This window comes from Aulostomus chinensis, chromosome 9 (assembly GCF_037954235.1).
Source record: "Aulostomus chinensis isolate RoL2024-O1b breed Wild chromosome 9, RoL_Achi_v1.0, whole genome shotgun sequence".
NCBI lineage: Eukaryota > Metazoa > Chordata > Actinopteri > Syngnathiformes > Aulostomidae > Aulostomus > Aulostomus chinensis.
In genome coordinates, this window is record NC_141328.1 from 20,141,075 (window position 1) to 20,159,692 (window position 18,618).

The 18,618-nt window shown below is 40.9% G+C and overlaps 1 protein-coding gene across 3 annotated transcripts in view; it reads right to left on the reverse strand.

Annotated features, from left to right (window-relative positions):
* ptpn11b (protein tyrosine phosphatase non-receptor type 11b) overlaps positions 1–18,337 on the reverse strand; it is a 41,175-nt gene extending 22,838 nt beyond the window's left edge. For 2 of the 3 annotated variants that reach the window (XM_086214146.1, XM_086214145.1), the window contains exon 1: positions 18,205–18,337. In XM_086214146.1, coding sequence (XP_086070272.1) covers positions 18,205–18,218 — 14 coding nt within the window. In that variant the 5' untranslated portion in view covers positions 18,219–18,337. Of the gene's footprint in view, positions 1–9,490; positions 9,690–18,204 lie in introns of those variants that run through there. The other variant, XM_086214147.1, reaches the window with a different exon arrangement.
* Between the last annotated feature and the right edge of the window lie 281 nt (positions 18,338–18,618).

The window sequence follows — 18,618 nt, forward strand, 5'->3', positions numbered from 1 at the left end:
AGTTGCCAGGTACTCATGATTCAGATTAGACTGAGGAAGCAGACTTTTAATGGTTCTCTATATTCGCTGGTCGTAAAAAGAGCTTGTGCACGCTATTAAGAGATACACCCTCAGGCAGTGGTGTCACATTTGATGCACTGATTGTAAGAAACATAGATATTGTGAGGTGTTGCAATGCATCATCAAATTAATGGAGTTTCCCCTCACTATCTCATAGTGATACTTAAACCCTCAAGCGTCTCGTAAAATGTAATCCCGTCTTCCAGCCGTTTGCTCAGTAATCCACGAACACTTTGATTTGAAAAACAAAAACAAAACAAACCATAACTCTTCTGGTTCACAATACTGTCAACGAGAGGTGAACCGGACAATTTACAGTTAGTTTGGGAAAAAACACTTTCAGGCAGTTTCGGTGCTGTTTGTAGTGGGTGGTCAGGATGGCTATTAGCTTCAAGCTAAATATACGTGCCTGGTTCTTTCTGCATTCTGGAGTCACAAAGAAGTCATGCAGCTGTCAGCTAAAGACATGCATTTGTGAGTACTTGAAAGGCAAAATGCACCTGATGGGTGACGTATCGCTTTTTCATCTTTTTTTTTTCCAGCTGAACAACAATAGTGATCTTTCAGACTATTCCAAAGTTGTAAATGATCCATGTCACGGTGTATGATTGGACAGGCTATTAATATTTTTCTGCAGTTTTGAGGAGGTGAGTGACAACCCTCCAAACACTGGTGAATACATACAGACTGTATGTCCCGTTTGTCCAGTGTTTTTTTTTTTGAGAAGAAGGGACACTCAGGTTAAAATTCCTGCTGAGCCAAAGCTAATGATTATATGTCACTTCCTCTGTTGCAAAACACTGCCCACAAATATTTATCCATTCTGCTTCTTGGGTATGTGTTGACCAATTTTCTCGGTTGTGTGTTCTAACTGGAATGTTTGCAGTTTATCCGAGCAACGCTGTATTCATGACGTATTAGTTGCTAACAGTACTTCTACACATGGTAGCACTGACATGCATGAGTGCTGACTAAAACCTATTTTATGAGTGAAGGGCTAAGATAATCTCAAAGAAGCAGTGAGTTGATGCAGCAGCAACATCCCAGTGAATGGCTGTATGTCAGCTGTGTGGATTTACAGCTCATGTTTAAGCAGGGATCATTGGGTTAAACCTCCCTAACTACTGTGTGCCACTGCTAGCTAATCCACCACACCATTAGCCATCCAGGGACTCATTTGTGTGTCAAGGCAAGAGGGTTTGACAAAGCTGCCATGAAAATGTGGAGTAAACAGTAAGTGGTCGGTGATGGTCTTTGCTGATTCAAAACATGAGTAATGGCTCCGGGACATGGGGCTTTAATTAAACCATCTAAAGTGCAAGGGTCCACTTCAATCCATTCTAATCAGTAACACTTTAAATATCGTGGCTGCAAAGTCCAGCACAAGGTGCAAAGGGGGTGTCTTTAATCTCTAAAGTAGTCGGAGATGCATTTTGGTTATAACACAAATGTTACTGCTTGCTTCTCGCATGTCTGTCTAAAAATACTTCATTAAAGATCAATGCTGAACTCTTAATCCCTGTGAGATTCCTCTGTTCTGAAGATTCTTCTGTCCTGTCAAGTTTACACCTTCAGTTTTTGTTTTTTGTTTTTTTTTTCAGATTCGCCAGTTAAATGTCTCACAGTATTTGCAGCATGCAGAGATGTTTCATGAAAAGGTTACAACCACAGAGAGCAGCCGCTCTAATCTTTAAAGTAAATCTCCAAAGAATGAAAAACACATCAATACCAAAACACAACAAAGAAATCACGTGGAAAGCTCCCAAAACACATAATTCTGTCAGATATTTATAACATCAGTGAAGGCTATACTGAACCTTGTGCATAATGCGCCAACATATCACCTGGCCACACCTCAGATTAACAGACCCGGGAGCGCACGGACGGACGCAGGTGCATTTAAGGTCACATGGTGATAGTATGAAAGCTGTCTGTTCTGATGCTGGGAAAAATGAGCCATCAGATCAGTGCATATATACGTCTTTGTCAGTTCTACTTCACTGCTCGAACCCAGTAGCCTCAGCCTACACAGGAGCTACACTGCGCTTCTTCTGGCAGCCACTGGTTTAGAGCGATGAAGAAGAATTCATATGTAAGACAGAGATAAATGTATATCGACAAGCAATGAAATAACATTTTACATTTAATAACACCACCAACAAAAGAGCATCATCAAAGTTGTGGTTGAAGTTGATGATAAAGAAAAAAAACCTATGGCTTCATTCTAGAAACAGAGCAGTGACATCATATTACAGTCACAGAGCCATGAAAAAAAAAAGTATAAACATTAAAACAAACATCAAAATGTGCTGCAGATCTGCCTACAACATTCACCCTGGCAGACATACAGTAAGTGTTCTACAAAGTACACTTCAGTTATTCTGTAGGTTAAACACTTCAGGTGAATCGTCACAATACAACATGCACGCGGCTTAGCTGAGGAACAGACATAATATCAAGGGAGATGAAGGCAGGTTACAACTGTAAATGCACGACCCAAAGCGTAAAAAGATTTTACCCTGAGATTTCAATCCCAAGCATCACCACATCTGAAAGACAACACTGTGAATTTCTGCTAGCAAGGGAGACAGAAATCGTTGCTGACAGAGCTTGACTTCAGTGCTGAACATGTTGACAATTCTGGCTCCACCAGCACATCTTGTACACGCTTGTATCATCAAGCTGTTAGGCTCACTGCACCTCATAGTCCCTCTTCGAAATTATACTGCTGAGTTGTTGTTTTTTTCACAAGAAAGACTTTTTTTCGGAGACATTCTTCAACAAAACAGCTGCCTTGCATCTTAAAATAAAGCATATGAAAGGAAGTGATTTTTTTCAATGACAGGTTGCGGTAGCAACTCATCACAGGTGCCTACGACGCGCATAAATAAGTGTAGAAAGAAAATGCTGTGGATTATTTGTGGGAAATCATATCCTATATTCCACACAGCAGCATGGAGAGGAAAACTGATGATGTTTGGATTTTGAAGGAACAAACTAATGCTGCATTGTAGTTTAGATATCACTTCCACTAGGTGGCGCAGGAGAACACTTTAAATCAAGTTGCTGTATATCATATGAAGACAACATAGCAGCATTCTAATGTCACTTAAAAGATTTTTGCCACATTGGGCATACTTCCTGTACTTTAAACCTAAACTCTAATAATCAACACCAGTCCAGTGTCCAGTTTAAAAGTTCAGGTTTGTACTGTTAAATATTCAAATTTGCCACTTTGCCACCATAATGCCATTTCACAAAAACTCACAATCTTTACAGTAACAAAGCACCAATTTCTTAAAACATGTTTGACTAAATCTGAAATGGTACTGGTAAACCTATGAGGACGAATACATCAAAATGTAACCCCAACACATATTATTTCTTGTTACCACTAGGTGGCATTATAACTGGAATCTTCCTCGACCCCTGCTACACGCCTCCACCAAGTTCGGTGAAAAATCGTCCTTACGGTTTTGTGTAATCCTGCTGACAGTCAAACATCCCATCCCCGTCCTGTCACAAACACTTATCATTGATTGTTACAACCCAGCACAGAGCCAGCGGCAGCCCACAAAAAAAGTGCCTTCATGGGGCTCATGCAACAAAGATCCTATCTGAGAGCTGTAAGAGTGGATGAGCGTTTAGGCCTCTCAGGTTTGGTGCACTGTATAACTCAAACCAATGACAGTAAGATAAAAATAAGACTAGTGTCAGCTTAGTAGATCTTATGTCACCTCAGAGCAACTAATACACACAAGAATACTGTTGTGGTCACTGAACCTGAGCCAGTGTTATGTGACACAATGCTTCAGATGAACAAAAATCTTCTTGTACTTGCTGTCATCTGTGAATTGTTGGTGGCTGCTGAAACTTAATAGAAAATGCTATCTTTTTAATAGCTAAATGTGAGTGTCAGATATTTTGGGGAGCAACAGTTACAACTTGGTGCTCAAAAAAGGTGTCTACGTGACGGTCATTACTTGTCAGTCATAAGGCAGCCTGACCTCTTTGAAGTAAGAGAGAGGAAACACGAGACAAGTCATTGATGAGATAGAAAGGTGGAGCACTTGAGAGAGAGAGAGAGAGAGAGAGAGAGAGAGAGAACGAGAACGAGAACGAGAACCATCAATCAGATGATTGTTGGAGTTAATAAGCACAGTCTACTTACCATCTGCTAGTAAAGAAAATGGCAAATGTCTGCTGGGTATGAATGTTCATCAGCCAAGTTTGAGTGACCGCAGTCTTGGATGGTGACAGCGAGACCGAGGCAGAGGCCTGGTCTGGATCTGGCTTGTGACAGACAGACCACACCAGACATCTGACCCAGTATACACCTGACCTGCTTATCCTCACCAGAGGGGGGGTGGTTGTGTGTGTGTGTGTGTGTGTGTGTGTGCGTGCGTGCGTGTGCGTATGTGTGTGTGTGTGTGTGTGGGGGGGGGGGGGGGGATCTGCTGCTTTCTCTCATTCCATGAGCCCAGAGTGCAGATTATAGGAGGGACTGTACAAATGATAAATTTACGATTACAAGGGGATTAGTTATAAATACATGTAAGAACCGAGGGTGATTGGTATAAGGCCCTCTCTGTGACATCAGACATATCTCTGGAAGTCTGGTGAGGGAGGGGGGTGTTGGGTCATTGAGCTTGGGATGGACCGCTTTTAGACAGACAGGAAATGATTCAAAGGGTCTGACAGAGAGCAGGGTCCAGCGTGAAACCATTAAAGCCCATTTTTAGAGTCTACACTGCGCTGCCATGAAGGTTATCTACCTGTGTCGGTCAGCAATGTGCTCTCGCTTGGTGGTTTAGTGACAATAAAACAAACTATTGATTTATTGTTCAAAAAAAATGATCATGCATTGCCTCGTGTATGATCCAGTGTTGAAAAACCTAATTTACACGGCTGGCATTCAGAGCATCGTGTATCTTTTGTACTGTCCTCAGTGTGGTCTGACATTTGCGAGGAAAACAGTGTTTGCTGACTCCTGCAACAGGACAGGAAGGAGACGGCAGCGTTTAAGACTCCTTGCTTCCTTTACTTGTTTTATTGTTCTTGTGCTGTAACTACAGTAATGTTACTGACAACACATACTTTATGATTATATATCTATGTGTATCAACTGGGTGTCTAAGTACCTGGACTCTTCAGTGGCTAACAAAGCATGATGTCTGTAACAAGGATCTGTTGATTCCGATTGTGATTACATTTGAATAAAGGCAACATGTTATTTTTTTTTATTTTTTATTTTTTTTAGCGTCTCACTGCAAATCAGCGTACAAAAAAAATGGCTCTTTTGTTCACATCTATTCCGGGCACCCACAGTCCTTTCTCATATTTTTTTCTAGTTTTATTGTTGTTGGGGATTCCTAGCGAATGATCGTGTCCCCCTGTTGGAATCTTAAAACCCTAATGAGTTAAAAAAAATATTCCAGATTCAAGACGACGAACTGCAGTGTGAGCACAACAGCCATCGGAGGCCAAAAGTCATGTCAGCTTGGAGCTTCAGAGAAGAGCAGGTGATGCAACTGGCAGCAGCAGGTATTGCAAACTACTGAACACAATACAGGCTCAAGCAAAACAATGAACAAAGAGTTGAGAACTGACAGAGAGATGTACATTCACTTCCAGGTATTTTGTTGGCATTTTCTGTATTTCTACATGGTTTCTGCATTGTTGTGAGCAACACGGCTCTGAGGCAGAGCGGCTGTCCTGTAACTACAGGGGTCGCATGTTCAATCTGTGTTGAATTTGTCCAATAGCAATGACATTAAACCCCTAGTTGCTCCAGATGAGTAGGGTGGCAGCTTGTATGGTATCAGTGTGTGTGTGTGTGTGTGTGTGTGTGTGTGTGTGTGTGTGTGTGTGTGTGTGTGTGTGTGTGTAAAAAGCGCTTTGAGTACCACTAAGGTAGAATGTTGCTCAATAAATGTGGCCTATTCTCACAGCTATAAAACAAAGAGAGTTTTTTTGTTAATGTTCTGTGCTGTGCTGGACAGGACCTCAAATATCACCCCAGCGTGAAATAAACCAACAGATCAAGTCAGGTCTCTGCAAGCCAGCATCCACGCCATATATGACTGGTCAGAAGCATAGTTTTCTGGAAGAGGCTAACGAGAGGGCTTTTGGCCTTTTAAAAAAAAAAAAAAAACAACTTTACCTCTCCAAATTGATTTCTTCAGATGTAACTCTTCATCAAACTGCCAAATATCCATGCTTGACAGATAGTTGTCAATGTTTTGTTATTAAAATGCATATATATTTACAACAGGAAACATCAACCTGTTTTTAAGAGGCACTTGCACCCCCACCAACAACTACCACCAACTAACAACCATGGCCTTGTCACAGTGTTTCCCGCCACTGTTTCATAATGAACTGAAAATATTTTTACACTGCATTATTTCACAACATTGCTTCAAAAGAGCATCTCTAACTCCCAGTCAGCCCCTCCCTCTCCGACACGGGCACACTCACACATGCTGACTGGACCACTCCTTGCTGCATCAGAGACACTGAGGCATTTTGAGGACACAACATACAGTAGCATGCATCCCATGCCTCAGAGCTATATTGTGATTTTGATATTGCACTGGGTCATATAGTGATTTTGATATTGCACTGGGTCATATTGTGATTTTGATATTACACTGGGTCATATAGTGATTTTGATATTGCACTGGGTCATATAGTGATTTTGATATTGCACTGGGTCATATTGTGATTTTGATATTACACTGGGTCATATAGTGATTTTGATATTACACTGGGTCATATAGTGATTTTGATATTACACTGGGTCATATTGTGATTTTGATATTACACTGGGTCATATTGTGATTTTGATATTGCACTGGGTCATATTGTGATTTTGATATTGCACTGGGTCATATAGTGATTTTGATATTGCACTGGGTCATATTGTGATTTTGATATTGCACTGGGTCATATTGTGATTTTCATATTGCACTGGGTCATATTGTGATTTTCATATTACACTGGGTCATATTGTGATTTTCATATTACACTGGGTCATATTGTGATTTTGATATTGCACTGGGTCATATAGTGATTTTCATATTACACTGGGTCATATAGTGATTTTGATATTGCACTGGGTCATATTGTGATTTTGATATTACACTGGGTCATATTGTGATTTTGATATTGCACTGTGTTACATTGTGATTTTGATATTGCACTGGGTCGTATTGTGATTTCATATTGCACTGGGTCATATTGTGATTTTGATATTACACTGAGTCATATTGTGATTTTGATATTGCACTGTGTTACATTGTGATTTTGATATTGCACTGGGTCATATTGTGATTTTGATATTGCACTGGGTCATATTGTGATTTCATATTGCACTGGGTCATATTGTGATTTTGATGTTGCACTGTGTTACATTGTGATTTTCATATTGCACTGGGTCATATTGTGATTTTGATATTGCACTGGGTCATATTGTGATTTTGATATTGCACTGGGTCATATTGTGATTTTGATATTGCACTGGGTCATATAGTGATTTTCATATTACACTGGGTCATATAGTGATTTTGATATTGCACTGGGTCATATTGTGATTTTGATATTACACTGGGTCATATTGTGATTTTGATATTGCACTGTGTTACATTGTGATTTTGATATTGCACTGGGTCGTATTGTGATTTCATATTGCACTGGGTCATATTGTGATTTTGATATTGCACTGGGTCATATTGTGATTTCATATTGCACTGGGTCATATTGTGATTTTGATATTGCACTGGGTCATATTGTGATTTCATATTGCACTGGGTCATATTGTGATTTTGATGTTGCACTGTGTTACATTGTGATTTCATATTGCACTGGGTCATATTGTGATTTTGATGTTGCACTGTGTTACATTGTGATTTTGATATTGCACTGGGTCATATTGTGATTTTGATATTGCACTGGGTCATATTGTGATTTTGATATTGCACTGGGTCATATTGTGATTTCATATTGCACTGGGTTATATTGTGATTTCATATTGCACTGGGTCATATTGTGATTTTGATATTGCACTGGGTCATATTGTGATTTTGATATTGCACTGGGTCATATTGTGATTTTGATATTGCACTGGGTCATATTGTGATTTCATATTGCACTGGGTCATATTGTGATTTTGATATTGCACTGGGTTATATTGTGATATTGCACTAGGTTATATTGTGATTTTGAACTGGGTTATACTGTGATTTCATATTGTACAAGCATATATTGTGATTTCCATTAAATTTTGATTAATTTTTCCAGCCCTAACATACGCTCATCCAGAATAATTTTTATTTTCTAAAAATTAAACCAGTTCAACATAGGTAACCACTTTTGCTTAATTTCTTTGATGCCCCGAATGTATCCTCTAGTTGATTTTGTGTTTTGAGCACAAGCATCATAGATCTGGTCTCTTTATTTTGCTCTCAAAGTGCACCAGATTGATGCATTTATCTTAAAAATGTACAAAATTTTCTTCCAGGGGAGCATGCCCCTGGACTCGCCTTAACAGATCCCAGGTTAACCCGTCGGGAGAAAAATCCTGTGGGAAACACTGATAGTCAATAAACCAATGAACGACGAGTGAAGAGGAGCACAGGTGCACTCATGTCGCTCTGATTGCCAAACTACTGCAGGCCAGACCTGAGCAGTTTCGGTGCCACTGAGATGTACAAGTCTGATATTAGGTTGGTGGGAATCTGACTGGTCATCACAGGACTGGGCAGGAGTGATCTTGCAGGACGGGAGTGAAAATGTACAGTAGCTAACCAAGCAGCAAGTTAAACTTGAAACTGACACATTTCAGTCTAGTAGTCCTCATCAGTGTTATTTTTTCATTTGCGGTAAACCTTTCTTGAAAATACTACGGAAAGTTAGTGCTACATTCATGCTGGCATACTGAGGAGGAGCCGTTGACAGGTCATGGGTGTCAGATGGTGGACAGATTACTCACTGTATTGTTTTTAATCCTACACAGATTCATACAGAAAAATAAGTAGTGGAGCAAAAAAAATGCCTTATATCGTTAATCCATATCTAATCCCTCATCGCAGCACTGCTGTCGCTCCTAAAATCATCCCAACAATGGTGACGGACAGGAACCTGGAATACTGAGCCTCCAACACAACAGCAGCACCTACTGAAGGGGGGCACCTTCCCCTGGCTGACTTGCCACATACGCATAACTTATAAAGGCTTCAAGCAACAACTTCTAGAGCCTTAGTTAACCAAACATCCCGGAACAGTCATCACATACACTCCAAAATTCACCTTAAATGCTTGGATTTGAGTATCAGAATGAAGCAAACTACAGGTATCATTCAAGAGAACAGGAAGTGCAGTCCAAAAGCAGGAAATATGTTGGAGTTAAATGGGATCAATTCTGCCCTACCTCACCATTCTGGTCGAAGCCTGCCCCAGCCCCTGGCTTCAGCAACCTCAGAGTTTAGTAATCCAGCACTGGGCACTGTTACACAAGGGAGGGCAGGAAGGAGCCAGGGAGATACAGAGACGGAACGAGGGAGGGTGGGGGTGCCCATAAAAGAGTTACTGGGTTAGATAGAGTGAGACAGAGACAGTGAGAGAGAAGTGGTTCTTTGTAAGAGTGTTAGAGAAAGAGAGAGAGGGAAAGAGAGAGAGCGAGCGAGGGGCGGGGGCCTTGTAATCTGGGATTTGGACGAGCGTGAGCAGGCCTGATAGCAGAGTCTGTCAGTGCTATCAGCTGTCTCTCACCCCCCCCCCCTTCCTTGCCCACCTCAGACAACTGTGACAAGCTCAGGCAAACTGGTCCCCACCACCTTCTTCTCTCCTCCCTCAGCCTCACCATTCTTGCTGTTGTACCCCAAGAGATCAGCGACTGCTATGGAGGCTCAGCTCCAAAGCACCCCCTGTGATCCCAAGGCCAAAGGCAGATTTCTCTGGCTGTAACACAGACTGGACCATGCCAGGCCAGATTAGGGTGCCAGGTCTCTCAGAGCAAGGTCCCTGCTATCTAGTTGGAGGCTAAATGCAACAGCTGTGTTGCCCATGCCTGGAGATTACACCTAATCGTGCGTGGCGTAGTTACACCGGATCATAGTCAGCTCTTGCCAAGCTAAATCCCCCAATCCAGCCAATTCAGCAGTATGCCATTAGGCTATTAATTTTGCAGGGATGGGTTGGGGAACTTTCCACAGGAACTAGCAAATAAATGCAGGGAACTGAAGTATTACATTGTAGGGAAACTCATTATGGCTGTACAATGACCTCTGAATTTGCAACTGTTTCAGACTAGATTTAAACCCAGCTTTTATCCACTTTTGTTTTCAATCGTTGACCCATTCAGGGCCAGATTTACTAACTACCCCATATTTGGCATTAACATTTGACTATCAGTGGCAAAGACAGAATTGGCGCTGGAGAGGAGACTATTTCAATGATTTGCACAATATTACTAACTAGGTATGGGGGGGGGGGGGGGGCAAGTAACAGCCACTCGTGACATTATCCAATGCAGAATAAAACATCTGCTCAGAGGAGTCACCATGGAGAAGAGGGTATATGGGACAACGGAGAGAATTCTCCACACGTTTTGAAGGAAGAGGAGGGTGTTATTAGATAAATATGGGTTGCCAAGATGTTTTAGGGTCCACAGAATTCCTTCCATTATCGATCATTTCGTTTCATTTCATTCAATTTCCACAACAAATCACACGAGCTGTCAAAACATTTCACTCGGAACCGTGAATGTCAATCTGTTGTTGGCACAAGTCGAGAAGTCTGCGGGTCAACAAAGTCATCCTTCAAAAAATGTCTCAACGGTAATGTGAGCCAATCCATCCAATAGTTGTAAAGACATTCCCAATCAAACAAGCATTTCAATTTGATTGGTGTGTCACAAATAAAAGTCAGGAGATTACCCAAGTAATTCGGATACATCCTCTATGGGTGTCATGGTACTCCTATTTCAGTTTGGAAAAAGTGCTGGACGACCATCAGATGGACAAACTGTCACTGTTCCACTTTAAACCAGGCTGTATACAATACCAAACATATCTAACACACATAAAAATAACACATGCACACTCAATCATTATTACAATTTAGAATTAGCGGACACACAGGAATATGACTCAAACTTCGACGTAAAATCCTTTTGCAATACAAAAGAAAGGAAGAGGAAATGAAATAAAAACAAAAGACCCTGCGTTGGCTCTTACTCAACTCAATCCTTAATCTTTGGATTACAGCTTTAGATTTCTTTCTAGTTATGGCTTTGATTATAATGTGTTGGCATTAACTGAATGTAACTGCCCTATAATATGTATTGTAGAACATGTAAAGACTGCTATTATGCTGCTGCAAATTATATCACAGTGAACACGGAGTATGAGGTGAAGAGTGGTGTCAGGATTATAAAATATGGTTGTTTATGGTGGAGGGAGAGTTGTGCATTTTTCCTCCCCAGTTGACAGAGGAGGCTCGAGGAAAAAAAAAATCTGAGGGTCAAGAAACAAACAAACAGAAAAAAAAACACAAATTAAAATGATTTCAAAAACAAAACAAAAAAAACATTGCCTATCCTTGAAATGTCAACATTTCTTCAGAAAAACTGAGTGTCTCTCCAATCTGCAAAGCCTACAAACCTGTAACTTCAACATTTTGCTGAAAAACGTCTTTGGTTGAGACAAAATGCTTTTTGTCGGAGCAGTCTGATTTTGGTAATTTTTCAAGCTCTGTCCTTTTCACACAAAGACATCAAACAAGTCATTTTATTTTTAGTTGTGGAACCTCTTTCCCCTCAAATGTCGCTTATGCAATCATGGCTATGAGGCTCTTCACTGGTTTTCTATGAAATCTTTTTTTGAGATTTGTGGTGAAACTATGAATTTGTAGTCAGGCTGTCTACGTGCAGGACTAAATGTGTTTGCCCTTTCTCTTTCTGTGTGTCTAGCTCTAATGATTAACTTTTAGACCATCACTCACCAACATATGCGTCTAGAGACCGTTTCACTTATTAGTAACCAGAGTCTTCGACTCCTCATTTACTTGCACTTAATTGTCTTATTAACCAGCTGTGGTTGATGTGTACTCAATAAGCTTACATTTTCCCACAGTGTTAAATAGACATTCATTTTTGCCCTGAGAAAGAACATAATTATCACCATCATGTGGCTGTAGGGGTGTTATTATTCTCACATTAACCCTGAGGGGTGCAGACTGCCCCTGGTGTAGTGGTGATAGTCAGGAAAAGCGAACGTCATCTTCACATGTTGTTCACGTGTTGACCTGAACCAGACATACACACTGAGATGGTTTAAATGAGTCCACAGACCAAAAAATTCCAGATTCAATGCGGGGCTTAGTTATACTTTAAAAATAACTTCTTGTACCAAAGTTGTATGCAGTCTTTTTTAATTCAGCTAATAAAAAAAGATACAGCTCTTATTATTTCTGTCATTTTCAACTTTGGGAGGGTTTCATACAGTACAGGACTGAAGGGCATGTATTTCCTATACAGCCACAGTCTCAATATCTCTACCCTCCCTTCCCTCCTCAGATCATGACTGCAGGAGTGACTCAGGGCTTTCCAAGAATAGGATTCCCTTTGACAACCAGCAGGCGCCCCATTTCCCTGCATCTTGCCTTGGGTATAGACAGAGAGACCTAGAAAAGACAAAGTCAATGAGATTTCAAACAACCTGGTATTGTCTGATGAGATGTCGGCAGGGATGAAGAGACTATAATGAATACACCATGGGCAGCTGGGAGCTGCAGGTTAGGCCTCGGGCTGGTTTAGGGGAAACGGGCCCAGTGTACATCCAGCCACCACTCTATCCGCTTACATAATGTCTCAAGTTCAATAAAGCCCTGGCTGGCTATTTAAAGCATGCCTGTCTAGGCCTGCTGACAAAAAGGTGATATACTTAGTAGCCGCAGCGCAGCATGAAAGCCTCTGCTAGGGCTATATTGGTCACAGACAAGCCCTGGGGTATGGATTTTGGTAATGTTGCAGATATTTTTAGCCCAGCTGATGATCTGCGGTATTTGCATGAGGAGGAAAACTCACCCCCCACCCACCCCATCACTGGATGCTTCACTTCTCTGTGTAGCTTCTGACAGACAGCTGAGAAGCTAAATGATTTTGGGGATGCGAGTTGAAAACATGTTCCAATTTGTCCAATTCGTCTGCATCGGGTTGTCCGTTAGGCAGGTGGTTGGCACGTCTTTCCTTACAGTTGCGCATTGCAAAAGAATGGCGTCAAACTCAAGACCTCACACATCCATCAGGGTAAATATTTTTAAATATTTTTTTTTTAAATGAAGCCATCAGTGGACTGCAGTGCTCTCTGCTACATTAGCAATTTAAAGAAAATAAATTCTAGGAGGTAGAGTTCATGTTTATGACCTCACCCCACACACACATACACACACACAATATACTGACTTTAGTGAGAAAATAAGATTTAACAGATTTCTCTCCATTTTAGATCATCATTACTGTACTGCTACTTAAATGTAAAGGAAAACTTTTTTTTAGTGTTCCCCAAAAAGTTGGAGCTCATTTAATACTACAAATTCAATTAATGCATATGGCTTTTGTAACCCATTTTTGCTATTCAATACTTTTTTTCTGACGAATAACAAATTACAGGAAAGTTTTTTTGTTTTGTTTTTTTGGAGGGGGATTATATTATTCTTGTGTGTCCGTCATCAAAAACTCAAGATTGTACAATTAAAGTAATTGCATCCCCAGTTTTTAAGCTAGGTACCTTCCCAACTTCCCACCCTACAAAAAAAAGGCGCTTAACTGCAGGTAGAGAGATGTTGGGCGGAAAATATCAGTCACTGGGCCTTCGTATTGTTTCTTTTATTTTCCCCAACCTACTCTTTTTTGAATCATATTCAAATGAGCCATATCTTAATATTCAGTTACAGACCGAGAGGGCACCGAAATAACTGAAGCAGGACAGTGGAACACGAGGGGATTTACATGGCATACATGTGAGCAAGTGTCCTCCTCACTTTCTAAGCACTTGACAGCTAATCACGTGGAATCGGCAGGCTTTTTTTTTTTTTGCCCGCTATCCTTTTATCTGTGTGTAAAATGAAAAAAAAAAAAAAGCTCAACAGTTGGTTCAGAGCACTCCTGGAAATGTTGGCAGTGCTATCTTATTCCTCCACATGGGCTGTTGTTTTCCTGCCAGCTTATCAAGGAAAATGACTCACTGTTCTCAGCTGGTCAAATGAGTTCCAGTGACAGATGAGGTCTGTTCCACAAACTAAAGGGGGCAGAGGCGGAAAAAGTTGCAATGCTTGAATCAACAGGCAAAACTAAACTGGAACAGCTAAGTAACATTATTCTGCATCATTACTTCCTTGTAATACTTATTAAAATGTTCTGCTGTGAAGACAGTATGCCTGTCTCACCACACACACACACACACACACACACACACACACACACACACACACACACACACACACACACACACACACACACACACACACACACACACACACACACTGCTGTATTGTTACCCAGAGGAATTTCAGCTCAGGAAGTAACAGAACAGTCACAGCGCCCGGCCGAATCTTAAACTAGCAAGGGATGAAAACAGCTTTTGACGTGGTCTCGGTGCTTCCCTCCGTCTGTGACCTGCCTGATCCTGCGTCGCTCACTGGTGCTTATCGTGACTTGCTAGCATCTTCTCATTAGCTCCTTTTAATTATGCACCTACAATGGAATAAACCTTGAAACCGATGACAACGCGAGTTGGTAATTTCAAATTCTATTTATCTACAGTTTGAGACACCTGGCAACTGACAACTTCTATTTAATCTAATTTAATTATCCAGGTCACGTGCGATATCTGAAAGTTCAAAGTGCAGGAATGACTGTATATAATCATCCATAAACTCTAACTAATCCAAAACTCTGCTGCCTGCATCAGTACTGGCACCCCCTCTATCGATCACACAGTACTTATCCTGCAGCAACTCCACTGCCTCCCTTTTAAATTCCTCAAAGTTCAGAAGATCCTTCTCTTCCTTTTCAAGGCTGTCAAAAACCCCTCAGTCCTTACTACCTCGCCCAGCTCCTCCACGCAAACACACCCACTCTCAGGTCCTCCTCCTCCACCCAACTCACCCTCCCATCCGCTCGCTTAACCATCGTGGGGTTGTGAGGCTTCAGCCTCTTGTCGCCTTTAAATTCCAGCTTAAAACTCTTCGGACTGTCATATTCTTGTATCAGAATGCTGATATGAGACTGGAAGGATTGTAAACTGCTTTTTTTTCACTGTTTGCGTTTCATTGTTAGCACTTTATATCATTCTGTATTTATCATTTCTGTAAGGCGACCTTGATTGTCCTAAATGGCACCTGTAAATATAATGTATTGTTACTTTTTTATCATTATGTGATTATAATGGAGGGCAAACATACAACAAAGGCTCATTTTTTTCCTAGTGTCCTTGCAATAGGATAAATAATCAGCTAATGTGGGAAATTGTTGCTTGGTTGCTTACGCAAAGCAAAAAAAACACTAAAAAGAAGCCTGAACGTAGCAGGTAGAGAAGACCGTTGCTGTGGTGCACCGAGGAGCAACTCAGGAATCGTGTTCATCATCTCCGCCATTTCTAAATGAAATAGAAAAAGGTTGGGAAAAAAAACAGATTTTTAAAAAAAATTCTTAGTTTAAAACATGAGGTGGACGGAATGGAAAAAGTCAGCTGTGAGTGCGGCGCGGCACCTGGATGCGTCTACAGCTAACATCCTGTAATTCATCCCGCTGGACATTTCACTAATATGATCTAATGACCAAATAATTAACTTTAGGAGACGGATGTGAAGCAGAGCAGCCGACTCAGATACCTCGCAGGCTGATGGGGCTGAATGATTGGCCGAAAAAAATATATAAACATAATATATAATAACATATGACTCTTGATTTGTATTTCATTTTCACTGACCAAACAAATAACAGAAAACACTGATTTTCACTGGGGTCAAAATCTCTGCAAAGCACCGTAAAAATAAGCCTTTTACTCTCATCAAAATATTGCAGCTCAGATAATTTGGACATCACTCTTGACCATATTGTGATTTCACTAATATTAGGTTGTATCCTGTGCAGCCCTGCTGGCAGACCAGTCCACCACGCGCCCGCTCCACATCTGGGACAGCGAAAGCTCTCCCTGCAGCCAACAGTACAGCACACAGGCTTGCCTTGTCTTCTGGAGACGCCCTCCACCTCAATTTGTTGCTCTCACAAAGGCGGGACACTGCTTTCAAAATAATTAATAATTGACAAATGGAGTCAAGGTTTTATAACAGCCATTCATCTCATCTGCCACATTCACATTACAATTCAAGCATTAAGCATCAACAAACGTCACCTTTTGTCTAAGATTTGCCTTCGACAGTTCACATTGTTGCAATCCACGGATTGAACTTTTTCAAATATCAGTATTCTATACACAAATCCTTTCGTACCATAATTTATTGCTTACAGCGGTGTGAAGTCTATCCCTGAGTGTGTGACACCCCAATTGCAAAACAAGATTTGTAAAGGCTGTAAAAATTTAATGTCGCTTTAATGCAGCAGCCAGAGTGGCCGCTTTTCTGTTTCCAGAGTCCCTCCATCAGATCCCTCAGGTCCCAGACACCTCCACATCACCGTTACCAGCCATTCATACGCCAAACACCATGTATCCATGTATCTGCTCCATCTTTTCCACCCACATAGTGAGAGACTTTATGTATCAACTATAAACTCTGGGATTGCAAACATAGCAATTTTTTTTTTGAGTCCACAACAGCACTAATGGCCTCGAGACAGGCCAACTGCTGGAGTCAACATTTCATAGGTCACCTTGCACACAAATCTACTCTGACGCTTCAGCTAACTCCTATTTGCAATATCAAGTAACATACACAGTAGAAACAATAAGTTACTAACAAACCTAGGAGGAGGACGTTTAAATAAGTACCATGTTATTAAGCATGCTTTTGGCGTTCAGTACGAACCTCTCGTCGCTCTGAAACTGGTCAATGTTTCACTGGGATCCGCTCTCACTGATCCTTAGACGCAACCGCGGTTAATATGTGGGACCAAGTTACTGGCAGGTGAAACAATCACTCAACAAAACTGTCATGGTGGAGGTGAAACACTCGAATTCAAAGATTGATAGTTTTCTTTCCATTTATTATTTGTTTTAAATATTAAGAAGCCTTACCTTGAAAACACCTGCTAAAATAAGGAATTTAACTGAGCTTTTAAAGAAGTTACAACCACCCTGAATAAGTGTTTTGCACAATAGGTCAGAGTGACTTTTTTTTTCATCACTTCATCCCATTTGTTTAATTCTCGCCTTGTGACTGAATCATAGCCAAAGATGCGTTAGGTGAGGTCAAGGCGACCCTAACCTTTGACCACCCTCACCCTGAGCACCAGGTGCGCAAATACTGAAGTTCTACTAACGTTCATGAAAATGGGACTAAAGTGCAAACAACCCCAAACCTGACAGAGTGAATGAAGTCCTAACACAGATTATTCAAATTTACCACTAAAAAATAAGAATAAAATCACACCATTCACAGAGGTGCAACATCATACTGTACATATCCTATCCTGTCCATTTAGTAGAAAAAATATTAGATATGTCAAGATGTTGGACGCTTCAATATGTAATTTGTAAATATTAAAAATAATGATCACCTCTTTTAAATACATTAAACGGTGGGTGAACTATATAATCAGGGCTGGCTCATTATACCCTATCTTTATCTAGGGTACCTAATAAATTGGAGGTTTTGAGGACTTCAATCACTTCACGGCAGTTAGCCAAGTTAACATGTAGCATTTCTCTCAAAGCCGTCGCCACACGAAGAGTCAGCACATAACTAAAAAGACAACCATTAGTAATCCTTGTAATTACATTTGCAAAGAAAAAAGGTGTGTGGAAATGTGTCAGTTTAAAGGGTCATGAACAAAGTTGAGGCGCCGCTGCTTTCCTGCTGGCAGCCTCAGTAAGTTCCAACCTGTCCTGAGCAGTCTCGGTCCGCTCGAGCATTCACAGGAAGACGTCAAATATTAGCTAAAAAGAAGAAAAAGAACTTTACCTGCGAGATGTCATAGCAGCCTCTGAAAGCTGACGAGCGTCCTCGATTGTTCCCCTTCCACTGCTGAGTGCCGAAACCCGTAGAGAGCTCCGTTCAACCTGCCCGCTGAACTAATCTCAATAGTAAGCACAACTTCCGGCTCTTACCTTCAAAATAAAAGCTCTGGGACGCAGCCGAAGCGGGGGCTTCGTTTAAATCACTACAGATACAACTTTTTTTTTCAAAAAAATAATTCTGTTGTAGCTGAGGTCTCAAATTGCATTTCTAAACATGGATGTGAGATTTATTTTCACGAATATAATTGATTCCTTTTAACTATATTTGCCAGTTGTCTTTATCCACTGCAAACTCACTTATAAGATTATTCTAACACTGCAACCTCATGTTCCTGTAAGCGCATCTAAAATCTCTTAG